The sequence below is a fragment of the Protopterus annectens genome, chromosome 9.part0 (genome assembly GCF_019279795.1).
Source record: "Protopterus annectens isolate FY-2018-M chromosome 9.part0, PAN1.0, whole genome shotgun sequence".
Classification (NCBI taxonomy): domain Eukaryota; kingdom Metazoa; phylum Chordata; order Ceratodontiformes; family Protopteridae; genus Protopterus; species Protopterus annectens.
Window position 1 is genome coordinate 1,172,330,026 of NC_056743.1, and position 24,592 is coordinate 1,172,354,617.

A 24,592-nucleotide genomic window follows, 5' to 3' on the forward strand; every position below is an offset into this window, starting at 1 on the left:
ATTATGTGAAGTATGTGTTTCATGGTTTGTGATGGGGTGTGGAGGTTGCTTAGGTGTCTGCTTTGGAGGTCTATGTTGCTTTACCTGCACCCCCCCATATTTTTGGGATAGAATGGTTTACTGAATATTTCACTGTTCCATGCTGAACAGGATCAGATAAATACAATTTCCCATTTACTTGAAAAGGTTTTACAAAACTTTTTCTATTATGATGGCCAGTAATTTAAAGAAATAACAGGTGTGGCCATAGGCTCACCTTGTGGGCCATGATATGCAAACGTGGTTATGCTAGTCTGGGAATTATGTTATTTATTTAATAGTGAATTTTTCAAGTAGGTTAGGGTGTATGTTCGTATTTTAGATATGTTTATTGCTTGGGATGGTCCAGTTGATTTAATACCAGATTTTGTACAACCTTTAAATACAACTTGAGTTTTTGAAGTTTACATACCAGTTAGGTGTGAACTGTATATCTTACTTGGATGTAGAATTAACTAGAACAGAGGATGGTTTAAAAGATTGTGTTTTTCGGAAAAAAACATATTCGAATAAATACTTGACTTTTACAAGTAACCACCCATACCATGTCAAAAAAGCTGTTATAAGGGAACAGATGGTACGGGCCACCAGAATGGTAACTGATATGCTCGACTTCTTAAATGAAGTACACTTTACAGGTAACATGTCTGTGAACAGGGGTTACCCACTGCAGATCGTAAACAATATAAAATTTGAGATCATTAAAGAAGAGACTATCAGGACAGTACATTCCCTTATTACAAAAGCATCATGCCAGGGCTTTTGGTGAAGCCTATGGAGAAGTTTCTTCTTCTACAAATGGTATCCAAAATGACACTATTGGAATAATGGCATCAGGCAATAGGGTGACACCTTTTTCACAATGAGAAAGTGGTGTGCAACAAGCAAAAAATAGAAAAAATGTATTTATGTCTACATTTAATGCCCACAGCAAAAAATATAATGGATATCAATAAAAATTGGGCATTTATTAAAGCAGATAAACAGCTAATGGAAAAAATTGTAATTTTCCTGATTTTGTATATAGGCGGGATAGCAAACTTAAAGATTGGTGTGGCAGTTGATCCCTTTTAAATCTGCAACCAGTGCAGAAAATGATAGTGTGTGAAATGTGTTCACAATGCAAGTTTATTTTGGAATGTAACCAGGTGCACTTGGGTTCTAAGTGTACTACAGTTTCTGGTTGCTTTTCTTGCCAAACAACAGGAGTGGTATATGCTGCAAAATGCAGCTCTTGTCCTGCACATTATGTGGGAAAGACTGAGCAAAAATTTAAACGTGTGTATGAACACATTTATGATATGCATACACGTAAAGAGACCAGTGCTTTAGTAAAACATTTAAAGGAATTCCCAAGTCATAGGGAATTTGTCATACTGGAACAGTTGCAAAAATCCCCACGAGGGAACATGGGATATTTTTTTAGAACACAGAGTTGTGGTGGATCTTACACTTTACTGAATCTACTTATCCAGGGTTAAATGATGTAGTGTCTATTTCTTGTAAGTTAAAATTAAAACCTTTGACAGATTCATAGGTTCATACTAGGCTATCTGCCCAAGGGCATTTATAAGCCTAGCCCATAGTTATGTGGCTTTCGCCACCCCTTTAGTTTGAATAAAACTATGCCTATTATTTTGCTGTGCCTCTGTCAAGCAGTGACACTGAAGTAATCCCTGGGCTATATCTGCGATCTCCCATCCATTGGTCAAGATTCCTCTTGAACAAGGCCAGCGAGGTGCTCTGCCTCACATGTACCGGGATTTTGTTCCACAGCATAGGGAGTCTCTGGGTGATGAATCTGTCCCTCCAGCACATTCTATTAATAACCATGTCAAGGTTTAAGTCTCCCGCCCTTGTGGTTCTGAGGGATCTAGATTTTTTGAGGTGAAGCATATTCATCAAATCTGGGTTTGACATGGCCTTATATGTCAGGCACAGGTCACCTCTGAGCAAGCGGTATGAGACTGAATAGAGCTGGAGTTCTTTCAGTCGGGCAGCATAAGACATATTTTTGAGACCCTTTATCCTTTTGGTGAGGAACTTTTGGGGCCTTTCCAGCTGCTGCAGGTGTCGGGTCAGATACATTCCGAATGGGGCATTGTACTCAATCATAGGTCTAATGAGTGACGAGTACAGGGGGACGATGACCTCCCTTGATCTAGATGTGAATCCCTTCATGATCAGGTGGGCAATGTAGAAGGTTTTCCTAACTACTTTAGCAACATGAGTGTCAAATGAAAGGCTACTGTCAACCTGGGTCCCCAGATCCCTGATGACTTCTTCTGTGCTCAGTGGATTGCTACCTATATGGTAGCTAGGGGTAACCTTGTTTTTCCCGAAGGGTATGACTATGCATTTCTTGGCGTTTAACTTTAGGCCATGGCTCTGGCACCAGTTATCCGTTTCTGTGAGGCCCTTCTGAAGGATATCTGTGTCAGATGTGTTTTCGACTATGGCCCAGTTTGCAGTCATCTGCAAACTTTGTCAGCCATAACCCTCCTGCGCTTGCTTGTACTTCAGAAAAGTAGATGCCGAACAAGAGTGGACCCAGGACTGAGCCCTGTGGGACACCACTTGTGACAGGCTTTGAGTCTGACATGGCTCCAGCAACTCTGACCCTGTGGGTTCTGTCACTTAGCCAGTTTGCAACCCATCTTGTGATGTATGAGTTTACATTCAAGCTGATGAGTTTTTCGATGATACCTGAGTGGGGTATTGTGTCGAAGGCCTTTGCCAGGTCAAGGTAGGCTGTATGGACTGCCTTTCCCTCATCAATGGCCTTGGTGACTGTCTCGAAAAAGTCAACCAAGTTTAAAAGGCATGATCTGCCTTTGACAAAGCCAAACTGGGTTGGATCCAAAGTCTGCAAGTTCCCTATGTCTTTATTTATGAGTTCCATTATGATCCTCTCCATGGCTTTGCAGATGAGGCTTGTCAAGCTAATGGGACGGTAATTTCCAGGGTCGGTGGAGGCACCGCCCTTGTGAAGTGGGACCACAGTCGCCGTGCGCCACTCCTTGGGTACGTATCCTGAGATGAGGCTAAGATTAAACAGCTGCCCTAACTGCGGGTTTAATTCCTCATTGAGTTCGTGGAGCACACAGCCGGGGACACCATCCGGTCCCATGGATGCTGTGTTTTTTGCCTTGGAGAGAGCAGTTCTCACCTGGGCGTTGGAGATGTTTGGGGGGCTACAATCCTCTGGTATAGATATCTCTCCTTTGGGGAGGGGGAGTTTGCACTGAACCTGTCAGCCAGTATGTTGGCAATGTGTGTAGGTTCAGTAATCTTCACATCATTTTGAACTAATTCTGAGCATATCTGGGAGTTTCCTCCTAGGTTTCTAACATAGCTAAAGAAGGCCTTATGATTGTCTTTTGAGTCCTTGGCGATTTTTCTCTCAAAATTTGCCTTGGATGATTTTATGAGAGCTCTTAGTTTTTTACTTATAATGATCAAAGGTGTCTTACCTTTCAAGGATTTTGCTCTATCTTGTAGTAGCTTCCTCCTTTTGTTGTAGAGCTTGTTTATGGCTGGGGTCCACCAGACTGGACGCTTGCCTTTGGTACAAAGAGTCTTAGTTTTGTTTGGGATTGCCTGATCCATGCAGTCCTGTAGGTGCTGGTAGAAGGCATTTGTAAGTGATTCAGCGGTTTGAGTAATGTTTACCACTGGCTCAGGGGCCTTAAAGGAGACCACACTAGTTTTTAGAAGTGTGAAGTCGGCTTTTGAGAAGTTTTTCACTGTGGTCTTTTTTATTTCAGGTGGGGGTGGGATGAGGACCTCCAGCGAGATTAGTTTATGATCTGATCTCACCAGTGAGGGGTATACTTCCGGTGTTGAACATTGTGATCCCATGTTCGTGATGATGAGATCAAGTATGTTTTCTCCTCTTGTGTGGATGGCGACTAGTTGTTCCATGGCATTTGAGTTTATGAACTCCAAGAACATTTGGGCTAGAGTGTTTGGGCTTGAGTAGTGTTCCCAGTCTATATTAGGGTAGTTGAAGTCACCTAGTATGATGGTGTTTGGAGATACATTTATCCCCTCCAATGTTTTCAGGAAGGCCATGTGAGGTTCCTGAGTTTGAGAGGGTGGCCTGTAACATGCTACAAATTGCAGAGCAGTCTTGCCTATGGTTAATTGCACCTGGATGGTCTCCGATGCATCGTGCGTTGCCACCAACCTTGAGGTGTGGGTGTCCTTTATGAATATGGACACCCCCCTCCTTTCTTGGTGTTGTCCGGATTTTGGGGCCGGAACGCATGATATGAGGTGAAACCTGATAGTGCTGGGGTGCTCTCAGGAGCCTTGAACCAGGTTTCTGTCACAGCACAGACATCGATGTTCTCAATACTGAGAAGGGCCTCGAGTGCGTGCATCTTGAGATTGAGACTTCTGGCATTGAGCAGCATTACCCTTAGTTTTTTCCTTTTTGTGTTCTAGGGTGGTAGGTTTAGAATTTGAGCCTTGCCTAAAAAGGCACTATGGGGTGGCAAGAGCCTTTGCCAATATCCAGAAGCCTAGGGTGACAGGTGCAAGCCATCCCTTGAAGCAGCGTGGCTTGTCCAGCATGTCATCCCAGGCAGACAGACATTGGATCCCCTTTGAATGACACCAGAATTTAAGCCAATTATTGAAGCTGATCATCTTATCACTGTATTGTGGCATCATTCTAGGTGAAGGTAGGATACTGCTCAAGGTCAGGGTCATACCTGCCTGGGCTACATAATCAGATAGCTCCTCAATGTCTCTTTTCATGTAGTCCAAGGAGGTACGTCTCAGGTCGTTGACACCAGCGTGGACAATGACTGAGTCGTACTTGTACCTGCTGTTGAGAGACCTGAGTGCTTGCGTTATGTGGCGGAGTCTAGTGCCCGACAGGCAGCTTACTGTGACCTTCTCCTTACTCAGTCTGGTGAGCGGGACATCAGTGTGTCTGACTATGGAGTCACCTATGACAAGTATGTTTGGTGTTGTATTTGGCCTTAAGGGCAGTGACTGCTTTGCACACTGATTTTGTTGTGTATGTGTTGTTTGTGTGGTGTATTGAGTTTGCAGTTGCTTGGGTGTCTGCTTTGGAGGCCTCTGCTGTTTAGGTAAATTTTTACTCAGAGCCTCCGAGTATGTCTTAGTGTGTTTATGTGTTTGATTCAGTGGTGTGGTTGAGTTATGTGAGACTGGTATTGTGGTGTGTGTAGTTGCCTTCTCCTCCTGCCTGGTCTTGCCAGTCCTGAGTTGAGAGAGCTCAGCCGCCAGTCTGGCTAAATAGCTGCATCTCTCACAAGTGTTAGTGTTACGTGGGAGGAGGAGAGGGTTGTCCGTGTACATGAGGCAATTGTAACATTGTCTCAGAATTCCCAGACTCACCAACTGGGCAGGAGAGGACGCCAGCATCTGACCCTTCGACATGCTAGAAAGAATTATGAGTTGGTATGAGACAGAAAAGTAGTGGGCTTAGCAGGGAAGTGGGCACTCCTGGGGGGTTTTGCTAGTGAGAGATTTGTATAATATAGGAGTGCTTGACCTGCAAAGAGAATGCTTATAAGACAAGGGATATGCTTATAAGACAAGTGCTGAGCTTTTTGAGAAGAAAAAGCTATTTGGAACAAGTGCTGCACTTTTTAGTGAAGGTGTAAACTGTTTAGGTTCCTAACAGAGCAGTTCTAAGGGAAAAATTGAAGAACAGACTTTCTGGAGCCAGAAAGAGTTTAACCTTGGTGGTTATATATAAATTATATAAATGTTTTTAAAAATGCATTGTTAAAGTATTTTATTTTAATACATTGTTGCTTTAAAGTGCTACGTCTTTAAGACTCAAGTGGTTGGGTTGGCCTATATAAGAGTTTGTCATATGATTTTCTGAATGTCTGAGGAAGGTTGGTATTTTCTAGCCGAAAGCGCTTATGGAGTAAAGTTTTAAAGGTGTTTTAAAAAGTGTGTTTCTCGCGAATTCTGCCTTCTGGATTATTACCAGTTTTCTTAGTTTTTGGTTTTTGTATACAGAATATGCAACAGGGAGGTGGAATTTACTGGGGAAAAATGACAAAGGAACAAAGTTATTGGGAGCAACTAACTAAAGATGGAAAGGTAAGAGAATGAGAAGCCAAGAAGACATTTGGACTGCAGGCTAGAAACTGCTTTCCCTATCTGGGATTGATATTGGAGCCTAGGCAGAGACAAAAGGATAGGGGAATCCAAAGTGAAAGACCTGATCTGGTAGAGTTTTTAACTGAATCTAGAACAGAACAATGTATTGTTATCCCCTTTGGGAAAAAACATGTATCCATGAATTACCATATAGGTGGCAGTACACTAAACACAGAAAGTGTGATAAGAGACTTGGGGACACAGGTGGACAGTGGTCTCACCTTCGATAACCACATCGCCACAACAGTCAGGAAATCCTTCTATGTGGCACACCTCATCACGAAGGGCTTTTCATCCAGAAAAAAGGAGGTCATTGTCCCACTGTACTCATCCCTCATTAGACCCATTATAGAATACAACGCCCCATTTGGTATGTACCTCTCAAGACATCTGCAACAACTGGAAAGGCCTCAGAAATACCTCACTAAAAGAATCACAGGCCTAAAGCAGATGCCCTACACTGACCGCCTTAAAAACTCCAGCTATACTCTGTCGCATATCGTCTACTCAGAGGCGATCTCTGCTTAACATACAAGGCCATGTCAAACCCAGAGCTGTTGGACATGCTACACTTAAAGAAATCCCAATCCCTCAGAGCTACATGCTCCAGGGATCTAAACCTTGTCATCACAATAAACAAAACATGCTGGAGGGATAGGTTCCTGACCCAGAGACTCCCCAGACTCTGGAATAGATTGCCCATACATGTCAAGCAGAGTGCCTCTTTGGACCTCTTCAAGAGGAACCTTGACGATTGGATGGGAGAAAGGAAATTCACCCCAGGGATCACGTCAGTCGCCCTGCTAGACAGGGGTCCAGGAAAGTAAATAATGTGGGAAGAAATAGCCAGGGAATTGTTATGGCTAGGCTTATATAGGCCCTAGGGCTGATAGCCTAGTACCAACCTATGAACCTATGAAGAAGCTGCTGTTAAAAAAGGGATAATTAGTAGGGCATACAAGACACTGCACAGTAACTATAGGAATCAATAAGAGGAGGTTAAAAACAATAGGAAGACAGACTGGATATGCAATTTACAAGGAAACAATAGAGGACATATGTGTGGCTCCCAAATACATAAAGTCTAAAATTTTAGAACTTTTGCTTGGAAGCATTTGCAGAGATATTTTTATACCCTAAGCAGACTCCAAAGTATTTTTCCTCAGAAAGATGGCAAATGTTGGAGATCTGATGGGGCAAAAAGAGGCAACTGGGAACATATGCTCTGTGAATAAAATAAGCTGGCTAACTATAAAATTCCCTACAGAGTATACTCTGTCACAAATACTGGGTAAGCAAATGGGTGTAACTAAGGAAATTATTTTTTGAGCTGGGGTATATGATCTGAATTGAAAAGACATACTAGTAAGGCCTTGTTAATTCTGATGGCTGCCAAAAAAGCAATTACTAGAAAATGGAAATCAAAGTCTAAACCAACTCTATTTGAACTGTGGAATACTGTAACCATACCTCTCAACTGTACAGATTTTCAGAGAATATCCAGATTTCTGCCTCATATTTTTAGCCTGTTGCTCATAAAATTGTGATTTTCTGGCAAATCATTGCCAAATACTTGAAGTCAGAAAATAATGACAAACATTTGAGATTCAGACTTCATTCCCTTCAGAAAATTCATGCTAATGCAAGACCTGTTATTACATCAACTTTCTAAGTTTGTAAAAGCAATACTTAAAAATTGTCCCCATTTTTGGACCTTTGTCCCCCATTACTTATGTTGTTTTTTTACAAATTTCTTACTCTAAGAGGTTGAGAGCTATAACTGTAACAGAGATAAAAGAACTGGAAATGGGATTGTTAGAAAAGGGCAGGAACAAATTACATAAAAAATGGAAACTGTAGGAAGAATACATGCAGAATAACATTTTGGAAGAGAAATAAGGTTTAAGGGAAGTCAGGAACTGATAAATTTATGTAACGCTGAATTGATGATAAATATGCAAAATAATTTATATGATGTTTAATGTATGCAAACGGGAATATGTTAACATGGATTGATTTCTTTTACATAAATTTATTTACTTATTTATTTCATAGGTAGGTACTAGGCCATCGGCCCAAGGGCCTACATAAGCCTAGCCAGCAAGGTACCATAGCTTATGCCACCCAAGAAAGTTATTTTCCTGTGCCACTGTCCAGCAGAGACACAGAAGTGATCCCCGGGGTGTATTTCCTATTTCCCTTCCACTCATCAAGATTTTTCTTGAAGAGTGCTAATGAAGAACTTTGCTTGACATAGATGGGTAGCTTGTTCCAGAGTATAGGAAGTCTCTGGTACAGGAATCTATCCCAACAGCGTGTCCTGTTTATTGTGGTGACAAGGTTTAGGTCCCTAGAGTGTGTAGCTTGCAGGGATTGGGATTTCTTTAGGTGTAGCATGTCCAACAGCTTTGGGTTTGACATAGCTTTATATGTTAGGCAGAGATCACCTCGGAGTAGGCGATATGCTACGGAGTAAAGCTGGAGTTTTTTGAGGCAGTCAGTGTAGGGCATCTGTTTGAGGCCAGTAATTCTCTTTGTGAGGTACTTCTGTGGCCTTTCCAGCTGCTGCAGATGTGTTGTAAGGTATATTCCAAAAGGGGCGTTGTACTCTATAATGGGTCTAATGAGTGACGAGTAGAGGGGAACAATGACCACTTTTTTTCCTGGATGAGAACCCTTTTATGATGAGGTGTGCCACGTAGAAGGACTTCCTGACTACTGTGGTGATGTGACTATCATAGGAGAGACTACTGTTCACCTGGGTCCCAAGGTCTCTTATCACGCATTCGGTGTTAAGTAGATTGCTGCTTATGTGGTAGTTCATGGGTACAGAGTTTTTACCAATGGGGATGACACTGCACTTTTTGGCATTGAGCTTGAGGCCATGGCTCTTACACCAGGCATCTGTCTCAGTGAGGCCCTTCTGTAGGATGTCCACATCATTTTGGGGACTTGACTATGGCTCCTAGTTTGCAGTCATCTGCGAACTTCGTCAACCAGAGGCCTTCTGTGTTAGCTTGTACTTCAGAGAAGTAGATACCAAACAGGAGAGGTCCCAGGACGGAACTGTGGCACTCCACTTGTCACTGCCTTGAGGTCAGATTTGGAGTCTGCAACTTTTACAGTGTGGGTTCTGTCAGTAAGCCAGTTGGCAACCCAACTTGTGATGTAGGGAACCTAGTTTAGTGAGTTTAGCTATAATTCCAGAATGGGGGATGGTGTCAAAAGCCTTGGCGAGGTCAAGATAGGCTGTGTGAACCACCTTACCCTCATCCACGGCTTTGGTGACTGCCCCAAAGTCAGGAGGCATGATCTGCCTTTCACAAACCCGAACTGGGTGGGATCCAGAGTCTGGAGGTTACCAATGTCTTTGTTTATGAGTTCCATGATGATAAGTTCTATGGCCTTGTAGACCAGGCTCGTCGGGCTAATAGGTCGATAGTTCCCGGGATCAGTAGTGGCTCCCCCTTTGTGGAGTGGGACAACTGTTGCTGTGCGCCATTCAGTGGGCACAAAGCCTGATGAGAGGCTATTATTGAACATGGTGCTTAAGTGGGTAGCCAGTTCGTGTAAAACGTAGCCCGTGATGTTGTCAGGTCCCATGGGTGCTGTGTTTTTGGCTTTAGAGAGTGCAGCTTTTACCTGCGTAGTTGTGATTACAGGGACTTTGCATTCTTCCTGTATAGATATGGGCCCTTTAGGGGGTGAGAGGGGGGTAAAGTTAGCACTGAACCGATCTGCCAGGATGTTGGCAATATCAGTTGGTTCTATAATTTTCGTGCCTTCGTGCTGTAACTCAGAGCAGATCTGAGTGTTGCCATCTAGAGTCTTGACATAGCTATATAGAATGCTATGTGGTTATCCTTGGATTTAGTGGTGATTTTGTTTTCATAGCTAGCTTTGGAGGATCTTATAAGGGATCTCAGCTTCTTACTGAGGCTGACCAGGGAGCTCCTCCACTCATGGGATTTTACTCTCTTTTGCAACAGTTTCTTCCTTCTGTTGTACAGTTTGTTTATGGCAGGGGACCACCAGATTGGCTTCATTTTTTGGAGGATAGCGTCTTGGTTCTGTTTGGGATAGCACGATCCATGCACTCGTGTAAGTGTTTATAGGTTCATAGGTTCATACTAGGCTATCTGCCCTAGGGCATTTATAAGCCTAGCCAGAATGTGTTTGGCTTTCGCCACCCATTTTAAATTTATTTTGCTATGCCCTTTTTCGAGGTTAGTATACTGTGCCTCTGTCTAACAGTGACACAGAAGTGATACCCGGGGTAAACCTACGGTCTCCCATCCACTCATCAAGATTCCTCTTGAAGAGAGTCAATGAGGGACTCTGCCTAACCTGGACTGGGATTTTATTCCAGAGTGAAGGGAGCCTCTGGGTTATGAATCTGTCCCTCCAGCATGTCCTATTTATTTCAGTGCTGAGGTTCAAGTCTCGAGCGTAGCTCGATGGGATTTGGATTTTCTGAGGTGCAGCATGTCCATTAATTCCGGGTTGGACATGGCTTTATACGCCAGGCACAGATCGCCTCTGAACAGGCGGTATGCCACTGAGTAGAGCTGGAATTTCTTTAACCGGGCAGCATATGGCATCTGTTTGAGCCCTTTGATCCTCTTGGTGAGGTACTTTTGGGGTCTTTCCAGTTGCTGCCGGTGTCTGGTAAGGTACATCCCAAAAGGGCATTGTACTCAATTATGGGCCTGATGAGGGATGACTAAAGAGGCACGATGACCTCCCCTGATCTAGATGTGAATCCCTTCATGATTAGGTGGGCTATATAAAATGTTTTTCTAACCACTTTGGCCACGTGGTTGTCAAATGAGAGATTGCTATCAACTTGGGTCCCCAGGTCCCTAATTACTTCTTCTGTACTTAATGGATTACCACCTATGTGGTAATTTGTGGGCACTTTGTTTTTGCCAAAGGGGATGACTATACACTTTTTGGCATTTAGCTTGAGGCCACATTTGTGTAGGATTCAGCAGTTGTAACTGTATTGTCCATCTGCATGGGTGTCATGAAGTTCACCACTTCTGTCTTAAGAAGCATGAGGTTGGCTTTGGAGAAATTTTTTACTGCGGTTTCCTTAATGGGGGTGGGGGCGGGATGTGGATATCAAGGGTGATAAGCTTATGGTCGGATCGGACCAACGAGGAGTTGACTTCAGGTGTGGAACACCAGTCACTCATGTTGGTAATGACTAGGTCTAGGATATTGTTGCCCCTGGTGGGGGGGTGTGGATAAGTTGATCTAGGGCATCGGAGTTTATGAATTCCAGAAAACGTTGAGCTAAGGAGTTGGTACACGAGTAGTTTTCCCAGTTAATGGTGGGGTTGAAGTCGCCCATTATTAGGGTGTTTGGTTGAACCCTAATATTTTCCAGTACATCAAGGAAAGAGGAGTGGGAATCCTGGGGCATGGTGGGGGATGTGTAGCAGTCTACAATTTGGATTGCAGTTTTGCCCAAAGTTAGTTGCACTTGGATAACCTCGGATGCATTATGCTGAGCAACTAGCCTGGAGGGTGTGGATATCCTTAATGAATATGGACACACCTCCGCCTTTGATGTTTCGGTCCAGGTTACATGGCCAAAAAGTGTGGTATGAGTTATAGCCTGGTAGTGCAGGGGTGCTCTCTGGAGCTTTGAACCAGGTCTCAGTCACTGCACAGATATCGATGTTCTCCATTTTAAGGAGTGCCTCGAGTGAGTGCATTTTGAGATTTAGACTTCTAGCATTGAGTAGCATTACCATCAGTTTTTGTTGGCCTGTTCCTGTTATGGTGGTGAATTTATTTGAACCCTGCCTAAAAAAGGCACTATAGGGGCAGCAAGAGCCTTAGCCAGTATCCGGAATCCCAGGGGCGACAGGTGCAGGTCATCTGTGGCAAAGCATCATGGTCTGTTGACCATGTCATCCCAAGCAGACAAATACTGGATTCCCCTTAGAATGACACCAGAAGCTTAACCAGTTGTTTAAGTCAATCATTTTGTCCTTGTACTGTGGTGTAATTCTGGGCGAAGAAAGAATGCTACTCAGGGCTAGGGTCATACCTGCCTGGGCTACAAGATCGGAGAACTCTTCCATGTCTCTTTTCATGTAGTCCAGGGAGGTATGTCTCAGGTCATTCACACCAACACAGACAATGACAGAGTCATATTTGTACTTGGTGTGGAGTGACCTGAGTGCGTGGGTTATGTGGTGGATCCTGGCACCCAACAGGCAGATGACAGTAACTTTCTCCTTGTCTAGCTTGGTGAGTGGGACATCAGTGTGCCTGACTATAGAGTCACCTATGACTAGTGTGTTTGGTACGTTGTTTTGCCTTACTGGCTGTGGTTGAGTGGTACACCGAGTCTGTGGGCTATGAGTCATTTGGGTTGTGTTGGGGGATGGAGGTTGCTTGCGTTTCTGCTTTGACGGTCTCTATTGCTTAGACAAGATTATTATTGAAAGCCTCCGCAAATGTTTTTGTGTTACTGTGTGTGGATTTTCGTGGTGTAGATTTAGTGAGACTACGTGATGAGTGTGGACTACGTGATGAGTGTGGTGTGATGCAAGTGTTTACCTTCTCCTCATGACTGTCAAGTTCAGTCTTGGTTAGAGACAGCTACCTCCAGTTTGGCTAGATAAGTGCATCTCTCACAGGCTGTAGTGTTGAGTGGTAGGAGAAGAGGGTTGTCAGTGTACATGAAGCAATTTCTACATTGCCTCAGGATGCCCAGATTCATCAGATAGACAGGAGAGAACACTGGGAGCTGACCCTTAGACATGCCTGAATAAAAAAATATTTTCCTCTAGATAAGTGAGGAAAGTGAGTAAAAGAGCTGTTTTTCTCTAAGCAAGTGAGAAAAGTAAGTACAAAAACTGTTTTCCTCTAGGTAATGAGGAAGATAGAGTGCTATAGTAATTAGTAGCTTATTTAGTGCTTACAAGTTCTGAACAAGTGCTGAGCATGAACAAGCAAATTTAAGTGCTAAAACTAAGAATCTCTATCTGCACTAAACGAGTGACAGGACAGAAACAAGTGCAAATGCAGGCTTTCAAATCAGAAAGTGGAGAGAGATGGAAGAGATTGCCCAAACAGCCAATAATTACAACTTCTGGGCCAGAACCACTGCTTATGTGGTGGACAATTGTTTACCGGGAAAGTCTCACTGGGTGGGTGCTCACTTTCAGGGGAGGCCCTGGGAGAAAAGCTCCAGAAACTACTAGCACATTACATTAGCTTATTATACAGAATTCAAAAAATATAAAATAATGAATAGCACATAATTTTTACCTAAATTAGATGAAACATACTTGGCACATTGATTACTCGTATTAGATATTACTAAGGAAACTATATAAATTAGCTAAGTGGTCTTCACAATTCTATGATTCAGGTCAGTATGGTTTTGCTTGATAATTAATTTTTTTTTATTATAATGTACTTAGTATACATACCTTATACTACAGGGTTGGGGGGATTACAGGAGATGGGAAGTAGGAGATAGAAACGTATGTGTTTATTAGTGAAGTGTGAGGTATGGACAGGGAAGAAGCAAAAGGGAGAAGCAAAAGTTAGGGGACTGTACAGTGATAACAGTTGTGTAAGGTACTGATGAAAGAGGCAACAAATTATTAATTGTATAAAAAATAATAGCAAGATAGAGGGTATGCTGTTACAGTTAGAAATTAAGAAATTATTTGATTAACCTGGTGTAGAACATGAGCACAGCCATGTATTTTTTAGATAGTTTTTAAGAGTGCGTATGAAGGATTTGAGGGATGTGTCTGTCCTTATAGTTGTGGGCATAGTGTTCCATATTTTAGCTATGGTATGAGAATACACTGAACACCCTGCTGACTTAGTTGGTTTATGAACAGTGAGTTGAACTTGGTTACTTGATCGCAGGGGCCATTTAGGGAAGTGCTTTTGTATTATAGAATTTAAGGGTGGGCAGGTGGGCTGGGTACTGAATGATATTGTGTGTGGTAATTAGCTGAATAGATTTTAGGTAGCTGGGTAGTTCTAGACAGTTAAGTGTTTTCAATGCCATGCAATAATGTATACAGCAGTAAAAATTTGATGCAAATCTATTTTATTTTAATATTGTTCAAGTTTTGAAGTATATGAGATTTGAAGATTAGTGAATATGGGAGCTCCATAATGAAGAGAAGGCAAAAGATAACTATGCACAAATACATATACATACAAATGTTTCAAGCACGGACATTAATGCCCTTCCAGCCTGCCAATATACCAAAACACTTGTTCCCATAATAAATGTCCAGGCTGTTCTTAAAAATATCTAAACTAGTATTTGTTTTAATGTAATTTGGTAGTCTGTTCCAAGCATCAGCTACTCTGTCAGAGAACCAATTAGTACACTTCTCATTCCTATAGAATCTTCTACATAAGTTACCTGATGATTCTCTAGTACTTTTTGATAACCCCAAACATTCCCAAAGGTAGTTGTCCCTAAATGCCCTATATACCCGAATAAGATCTCCTCTTAAATATCTGTAAGAGACACTGTACAAGTTCAGATATTTCAGTCTTTCATAACAACTTAAGACTTTCACATCCATGGATGCCCTTGGTATATTTCCACTGTACTCTTTCCAGTTTACTCATGCTTGTTTTCCTGAAGGGTTTCCATATTGTTATTCCATACTCAAGTTTGGGTCTAATGTAACTAACCAACAACAACTTCATTATGTTTGATTTCCTAGACTTTATAAATCTTTTTATACAACCTACAGTTCTATAACTATCATTAGCCACTTGGTTGATATGATTAGAAAAACTCATAGCTGAATCTACCCATATACCCAGGTCCTTAAATGAGTCTACAGTTTCAATCACTGTGTGCTGTATTAAATATTCACCTTTCAGTTTATGTCTCCCAAATCTCATATGCTTAGTTTTTAATGTATTTATCAACATATTATTCTCCTGTGCCCAAATGGTCAATTTAGTCAAATTATTTTGCAGACATGCCTTATCTGTAACATTTGTAATCAGTTTATCCAATTTCAGGTAGTCAGCATACAGACTGCCGAACACCTCAGATGAAAAAGTAAGGTCTGAAAGACACAATCTAAACAAGTAAGGGCCTAGGACAGAGCCCTGTGAGACACCTTGACTGTAACCAAGAATTTCAACTGTCCAGTTGGTGTATGATACATGCCATGTCCTATTTGTAAGCCATGCAGCTATCCATCTTATCAACAGTACATCAATACCTAGTTGTACTAATTTATTGATCAGTGTTTTGTGTATGACCCTGTCAAATGCTGAAGTTAAATCTATATAAATCACATCACAGCACAGTTTTTCATTGACAGCTATTGTATTGTTATAGAACATCATGCTACAGGTGGTAATAGATCTAGTTTCAACATATGCATGCTGATATATGGTTTCAAGTCCCAACCTATCCTATTTGCAAGGGTGTATCTGGATGCAGAGGTAAGGATGTTTCTAGCTCTGCAGAGCAAGCCTAGTTTTTGGTGTTTTTTTTTTTATGGCATGTTGTATGCGTAAATCAGATTTAAGGTTGCCGCCTATGGTCATGTCCAACAGTTTTGCATTGGTTACCACTTCTGTAATGGTATTATTGGGGGAGTATATTTTACAGTTGTGTTTTTCATGAGACAGAGATATAGGATAGAAAAGTAAAAATATGGTTTTCTTTGGGTTCAGCAGGAGTTGGGGGTTTTGTAACCATTTTTCAGAGACAGTGAGGGATTCTTGTGTAATTTGGTTGAGGTGTGCATAGTTGTTATAATTACATTTAAGTGTTGCATCATCAGTGTACTGCATGAGAGAAGCATGTGCAAGTTTGAAGAGAATTTGTAAGGATATTAAAGAGGAGAGGACCAAGGACTGATCCTTGTGGGACGCTAGTGTTGGCAGGAAGAAAAGAGGAGAACACAGACTGCCATGTTACTGAATGGCATCCATCAGTGAGATAACTGCTGAGCCACTTTAGAGTATGTTTGGTGTTAGCCTAAGGTTGACATCTGCTCTAGTAGTTTAGTATGGCTGACTGTATCAAAGGTCTTTGATGGGTCAAGGAATATGGTAAAAACAAGTTGACCATGACCTCTGGCTTTGTTAACTATTTGTGAATGCTATAAGAGCTGTATATGCCCTATGGGAGCATCAAAACCAAGCTGGGTTTATGTTAAAAGTTTTTATTGGTTGAGATGTTGAATGAGTTGTTTCTGGAAACATTATTCTAATATTTTAAAGAGGGGAGATAGGCTAGCTATTGGTCTAAAATTACTGATGTCTGGAGTACTGTTTTTATGGAAGAGAATATGTGATTTTTTTCCCATATTTTGTGGACATACTTTTCCTGTATGGATCTATTTACGAGTATGGATATGGGGTAATATATGATACTTGCTATTATTTTAAGGAATTCACTGCGTAAATTATCTGCAGAGGCACAGCAGATTTTTAGTTTACTTAAGTTTTTTATATATGCTGTAGATACTGGCTGAAGTGTAAATGAGGAGATAATAGTTGTTTGTAATCTGCAGTACTATGACCGAAGTCTTTTGTAATAGATGCTACGCTGTCTACATATTAGGTTTAAAAGTTAGGCAGCAGTGTCTAGAGGTGTACTATTTAGACATGGATTATACTTATGCCCATGTTGCAGTACTTTCTTGTTGGCTGAATAGAATTTCTTGGGGTTGGTTTGTGATTTATTTAGGGTTCGCTATAGTATTTTTTTGTCAGAGATCATTTGTCTTTTGGCCTGGTTACAAAGACTTCTATATTGTTGGAGGTTTTGTCTGTCTGCCAGTTTTTCTAGGCTTTGTCTCTAGTTTTCATTAGTCTCCTTGTAGTGTTAATCAAGGTGCATCTCTTGTTTTTATTCTTTTACTTTTGGAAGGTACTGTTTCATTTAAGGTGTTAAGAAATATTGAATTAAATTTCTCCACAGCATCTAGTGTGATATTTCTTAGTGTAATCCAGTTTACTGAGGGACAGGATTTTGTTGAATGTGTGAAGATTAAAAAATTGTATTATGAATAGATTTTACAGTTTGCCGTTTTTTAGGATTTTGTGGGTGACAACTGGATAAAGACAGAGATTGTGAATAAGGGGATATAATGAGGTAAATTTATTGGGATCAGATACCAAGATCCAATCTAGTATGGAATTTGAGTTTTGCTAAAGTATGTTGGAGTTTGTATCAACTGTTTGTATCCAAAAAGATTTATGCTAGATATAAGGTCAAGCCAATTAATATTAACATCTCCTAGTATGACTATTTCATGAGGGATGGAAGCTGAGGTCCAGTGTAGAATGTCTTCTATTATGGTGATAACATTGCCTGTGGGAATAAATAAGATAATGATACAGATTTGTGTTTTAGTTTGAGGAAAGTAATAAGCTATGTGTTACTGAATTGTGGTATGGGGGTGTTACAGGGGATAAGGCTGAGACAGTTTGGGTATACATTATTGTTACATCACCGCCTTTCCCTATAGTTTGGTCATTCCTAATTATGTCACAGTATGGTGGTAATCTTTCGGTGTTGCTAATATTTGGTTGAAGCAATGTTTCTGTTATGGCTAGGATACTAGGTTTTTGAACAGCTTAGCAGGAGTTTTGTGATTTGTATTACAAATACTTCTAGCATTTAGAGCAATGCAAACTAGCTGACTACTGTTACATGGATAAGGTGCTGTTTGACTTTTTTCAGTACTATTGACTGTTTTCTTTTGAAATGAGTTCTGTTGGGCCTGGATTAGACTGAATATTACCACTGGTTAGGATTGATGTGCGCTGGATGAGTCTTTTTAGACTTTTTTTTAGTGTTGTTCTAGCAAGGGATGACATTTTAAGTTTACATGAGGGTATATTGAGTTGTTTAAGTTTGAACCAGAGATGTAGCGTGTCCTGATAGATGTTGGCTGTTATTATGATATTAACTTTAAGTAGGGTAGTTTTATCTGGTAGGTACATACTTGGGGAGGTGATTGTGTGAATCTGGTACCTTTGTTAACAGGTGAGGTGGCTAAGGCATAGCAGTAGTAGACTCAAGTCTATAGTTAAGCAATTCATACTGTTCTTGTTACCTAATTTTTGGGACAGAAATTGTGGCTTGTCCAAGTAATATATGTCTGATGATGGAATAGATAGTAAGTATGTAAGAGGTGTGAAAAACAGTCAGTGGTTAAAGATACACTGGAAGTAACAAGGAAGTAGTGATAAAAGGCTGAGCTACAGCTAGGAGTGATTAGTAAGAGAGAGCTAACTGATGATGAAATATAAAGGGCTATGTGTTTATGTTGGATGGGAAGGATTCAGTACTACTGACTGGGTGTGCCTGGATAGTATAAATGCAGCTGTATTGGGGGTGGATGGGAACTAGGGGTAGGGTAGGGTTGTGAAGTGAAGCCAAGGTGGAGCGACAGCAGAATGGAACAAGGCCCAAACTTGATTTATGCACTTATGAAAACTATAAGTTGGGAAGGACTTAGTCTGTGAAGGTAAGAATATTGGTAGCTAATGTATTAGTACAGCAATCAACATTTACAATAGACCATTTCTATTAAAAAAATTCATGAATCCAATGTGCCTCACAGTAGATTGAAGCAGCTGGATGGAGAGGAGTTCACTTGGGTCATGGAAAAGAGAAGTGATTCTGAATTTGGAGCCACAAAGGCAAACGTAGTTGGAGAACAACTAAGATGAAGTGAGATGGGGGGACGGGACGAATCAGGTACTTCAAGGGACTGCAGTTACCCCAGACCCCAAAGAAGGTTAACCATCAAATACAATACAATCAGTGAGGTAGAATGTTTATGGATACAAAGATAAGGTCTTTGAACTCTAAATTCCTGTTGTGGGTGACATTTATTTTACTGTTAAGGGCTTTTACTGCCTTTCAAAGGAAATTTTACACTGCTAGGGTAAAAAAAAAAGTGTTACTTTAGCTTCACCCTTAGCAGTACAAGGCCTGTGGGTGGGGGTGTACCTCCAGCAGTTTTAACACTACAGTACAGAAAACACTGATGCAGGCACACCAATGCAAAAGTGACGGAAAACAATTAAGTTTAGTTTGATTCTTGGAAACTGCCTTTCACTGAATTTAACTGAAGGTACTAAAGTATTTAAGCAACTGAAGGTGCAATTCAGCTGTAGAAGTTCCTTTGGTAATGTTGCTATGCTAGCGTTCACAGAAGCAGTTCTCAGACATACTTTATGCTCAATACAAGTACAGTGAAAAGCAGATGGATGGAGACAAGTTCACTTTGATCATAGAACAGACAATGCATGACTGCCCATAATTTGTGCAATAATTCAATAAAGGTGTTAAAACCAAAATAATGTGTTTTTAACTATTTCTCAGAGTGTCAATTATAAAGAAAAGACAAATTTGGAAAGAATTAATGTCATGGTTTTCACTTAAGCAAAAAACACAGATGGTATGATTGTCCTTATAAGGAATTTGCCTACCACAAGAACATTTGCCCTTCATGAAAGACGTAAGTAATTCTTACAATGTTTTTCTAAAAAGGAAAAAGAGGGCTCCCCCCAACAAGGATACTTACCTGCTTGAACTTGTAGGTGAAGCCAAATGCCAATACTAACACCAATGAACTAATGAGACTCTGCTTAAGTGTACACAATGTAAACATGTTATGATTTTTGGCAAGCCCATAAGCCCCTCTAATACTGGTGTGTATTCTCATGCTGAAGAAGGACAAGGAAGAATTCTGAAGCTTTGTAAACTGGCTGGACATCAAATATCACTGGCAGGATTGGTCACTGCAATAGCGATCTAATGAAGGGTACCTCCTATGATGACATTGCAGACATTTTGCTAAAGTTTTGAAGAAAAAAACAACTGTGAGCACATGGAAGCCAGCACCAGTTTGAAGATGTAGATTATTTCATTGACAGTCCCAAGCCAGCTATAAGACATCAACTGCTATTATCTGCCTTCAACAGTCAGGAAGGACAACGATGTAATAAAAGATGGATGTGGGACTTGGGTCAAATGAAGATTGTTCAACTAATCCACTGCTGGCAAGGTCGCTACAGTAACTTGCTTCTGCTGGCCCCTTAACCACCAATTTTTTTAAATACTTGTCCATTTTTCTGAGTCTCCTCTCCTTTCTAGTAGACTGTCTTTAGGCTAGCAGTGAAATGCCATTCCCCTCCTCCAAGCAGCAAACATTTATTGCCCCAACACAATTACATTTTTTGTGCTGATGAAAGCCTTCAAAACTAGGTCCTACCAAAGCAGCATCTTTTTATGAAATGCTGCACATTGCTCACAGTTGGAGACCTGGTTGTTTTTCAGTAAACAAAAGAGGAAAAAGGTGTAAATGGTATAATTTTAGTGGAAGTGCTCTTCTGCAGAAATTGTGAAGATATTACTGACCTTGGGAAAGGGTAATCCACACAAAAACAAATTCAAGCAATATTAAAACTATCCATAAACCTAGCTGAGAAATTAGGTATTTGAAAAAAGACTCACAAAACTGAGTAATTATTCCCTGAAAGTTGCCAAAAAGAGACTGACAAAAACAAGGATAAACTGCATTTTCAGGCAAAACAAATAAAAATTAATCCAACTATTCTTCCTTTCAACCAAGCATCAACTGTTATCCTGCACTAAACTGGGAGCTCAAGCTCCACTCAGTGACATTTATGGTGCTCCTGAAGTCAGATTGCAAAGCAAAAAATCACTTCCAGGTAATTCCCAGTGATGAAAAATCATACCAAAGCAGTAATCCCTACATTGAATATCTGAACTACACATTCTCAAACTCACTTTTCATGCCAATGGCCTCCTGTCCCCTAATGCTCATATGTAAAAAGAAATGCTGACATTACCAGGTGTGTATGTGTGATCCTGTCTTGCCACTTGAGGAGTTATTAGTTTAGTGTGTTCTTTCTTGGGGCCACCATCTCCACTGGCATTTGGTGAGGATGAGTTCTTCTCTAGCTTTTCAAAATAGTGCTGCAAAACAGACAAAAGGAGAACTACAAATGACATAAAACAGCATACATAAGTGCAAGCAGAAACATGTTATGACTGGTATGGCAAATATAGTGGAAAGAATACAATGCAACTGACTAAGAAAACTGAAAAAGTCAATTCAGAAAGCTGAAGTATGTGAGCAAAGTAACTAAATGCAACAATTAAACACATTGGGGGAAATGCTACTGAAACAAAAGTAACAGATGAAGAAAAAAAATTCTCAAAGACAAATAATTGTGGGCCTATACTACATTATCGAAAAGTAATTTAATTGAATGAGATTCTACACTGAAATGCTGTTCATCGAGCTGTTTATAATAAGATCGCGATTCAGTGAAGACTGGAAAAATTGCCCTTTCCTTACTGTAGTGCAATCTCAGATTTGGTATATATAATCACCAGGGTGTGTGTGTGTGTGTGTGTGTGGTGGGGGGCACAGCCCTCCCAAAAGAGCGAATTCTAAATTGCATTTTTGATGCAAGTGCCGTTTGATTAAATTACGTTTTGATTATGTAATACAGACCCATAGTAGTAACATACTTAACCTGACCCCTGACCTTCAGAAGACTCTTGCAACATATCAGAAATTCTGAGCTTCTCCTAGCAACAAAGTCAGTATTTGGCTCCCAATTTTTCATCAGCCATTAGCTGGCACTGTCCGCCACTGATAACACCATCCCATTCATACTGATACAAGAAAGGAAGTCTATGCCTATACTTCTCTCATACTTAAGTCATCAGCTAGGACAATCCCAGCCTCATGTAACACAGATTTTTTCACTCTACATTTTTAATATAGTTCACCATTCTTTCTGTATTTATCTGTAAGACGATTGATATTTAAAGACATTACAGAAAGCATCACTGTATTAAAGCTATTATTCCCACCTTTTATGGAGAACACCTTTTTGTTATATGTCCAGTTCCAGCTTCTGTGCTAGATGCATACACTGGCCGGTTGAACTTTTATACAGTTGTCTGTCAATTCCATTAGAGCCTATGTCACATCTTACACAACTTTGTTTTACTGAAAGCCTCAAAACATACCCCCCCCCACAAAACCTATTAATTTAATACTAACGCACAAAACTATGTACATCTTCAAATATTGAAGTTTTACCCTCCTAATAGCAACAAATGTCCCAAAAGCTGCTACCTGGAGTTCTGTGCATACACTGACCAAGCATTATCATTTGCCAATTTTCTCTAAATCCAGAGCTGGCTTTGCCACTGCAGTCTTGCAGGGCCTTATAGCTGGTCCTAATTCCTCCTCCTCCCAACCATAGCTTTGGGAATCTACCCAAATGTAATGACTGCAACAGTGAAACATGAAGAACATAGTACAGTTGTGTACACTTACCATAAATGTAGATGTTCGAGTGTATTCACTGTTGCTGCCCTGGTTTTCCTCCCTCCATCCCCCTAACTTCTTTGGGCTATACCTCTACTTTCCTTTACTATGCTTAAAAGCCTTTTTGGTGTATTTGCTTTTTTGTTGGAGGTATATCATTGTACTTTTATATTTAATTGCTTCCCATTAGGGGGGCACCTGACATCTTGGGCAAGAAAAACTGATGTAATGGCGTCGGCTGCATATTTTATACCCCTGACGACCCGACGTCATGGAAGAAGGGACAGCAACCGACGCAGGACCCATGACTTTGTTAATCAGGATGACTGAGGGCTACCTGCAAGCAGATAACCCAAATGTAATGACTGTAACAGTGAAACACGAAGCGCATCAAGAATGCGTCTGTCCTCTAAGCATGGCTGAAGGAATGTCTGGAACAGAATTTCTCCAGCTGTTTGCTTTGAAAGGAGGTGGAACAGATCTATTATAGGCATTCCTCACATTTGGTCTACATCCTGGAACACAGTCTTCAGCTATCACTCCTGTCTGTCTGCTCAGGATCTGCTCAGTCTGTCTGCCACAACGTTCTGTTCTGAAGGGATGTATCATGTCTGAAGTTACAGAGCACACTAAGAAGTCCCACTCTCAGACTATCACTGCCAATCAAAACAGACGGTAAGCACTCATCCTCCAGTTTGTTGAGATACCACATCACTGTGGTTATATCCATAGCCACCAGACGAGACCCACAGTCCAAAGGTGGTGAATGAATTTCAAGGTATGAAATACTGCCAACATCACATGAAGACTAATGTGCTTCAGTGTGCTCTTGGGTCCCAATATGGCCAGCACTTGCATCCCTATTGACACAGCTTCCTATGTGAAGTTGGATGAATCTGTCTGGATAGAATGTACTAGTGTGGGGATGGTGGTGCCTAGACTGATAAACAGATTTATACATCACTGCAATTCTCATCTGATGAAGGGAGGCACTGGTAATAGGGAAGCCATGGAAAGAAGGTGCTCCATCCAACAATTTCAGATCTACCATTGAATTTTTATCATGTGAAGACAGAGCAGTGGTAAACAGAGAATCACGGATGTCATCACTCCAAAGATTTCTAGGAATTTTCTCACATATGCAACATTCCCCTGGCAGATTGCTGGAAACACCATCTAGTATAATAAGAAGTTATGTACCTACCATAACGTTCCATGTTAGTTGTCTTCTCTCGCCTTCTTTCTTGCTTGATGGGTTCGGAGCCGATCCCTCGGCTCCGACTCGGCACTTGCTAAGCTCGAGAGTCACTTTTACCAGCTCGAGGCAGCCCCATATCCCATGATGCAAGGCGGTAAGTACCCAGATCTCGTTTGCTGACAAAGGGCAATAGCACCAAGCATAAAATACTTCCCAAAGGAAGAAAGAAAATTTACAGATGGAAGAAGGACCAGGTCTGAATGGTCTTCAGCATAACAGTTTCTTATAACAAGGTCTGTCCAGGCCAGGGGGAAGGAGGGAGGGTCGCAAGAAAGAAGGCGAGAAGACAACTAACATGGAACGTTATGGTAGGTACATAACTTCTTAATGTTAAGTTGTCAATCTCGCCTTCATTCTTGCTTGATGGGACCGCGTCCTAGCACCTCTATCCTGGGTGGCTCAATGGAACAAACTCTTGAGGACTGTAGAGCCAAAACTGGCTCTGTCCCTGGAGGCCAAGTCCAATTTGTAATGGGAAACAAAAGTGTGAGGAGTGGCCCAAGTGGCCGCTGCACAAATAGTGTCCAAAGGAAGTCTAGCTTGAAAAGCTGTAGAAGTAGCTAAGCTCCTAGTTGAATGTGCTTTAGGTTTTGAGCACAGCTGTTTTCCCCTGAGCGTATAAATTTCAGAGATGACCGAAGAAAGCCATCTGGACAAGGTCACTTTAGAAACAGGAAGGCCTTTTTTATTATCCGCATAGGAAACAAAAAGTTGATCAGATTTTCTAAATTTTTTTGTTCTGTCCAAATAATACCTAAGTTGATGGTGGACATCAAGA

General features: G+C 41.1%; 1 protein-coding gene across 1 annotated transcript in view; it reads right to left on the reverse strand.

Annotated features, from left to right (window-relative positions):
• The window catches only part of PATL1 (PAT1 homolog 1, processing body mRNA decay factor), a 1,960,792-nt gene that overhangs the window by 723,366 nt on the left and 1,212,834 nt on the right, over positions 1-24,592 (reverse strand). Inside the window, exon 11 of the mRNA XM_044084059.1 lies at positions 21,058-21,184. Coding sequence (XP_043939994.1) covers positions 21,058-21,184 — 127 coding nt within the window. The remainder of the gene's footprint in view (positions 1-21,057; positions 21,185-24,592) is intronic.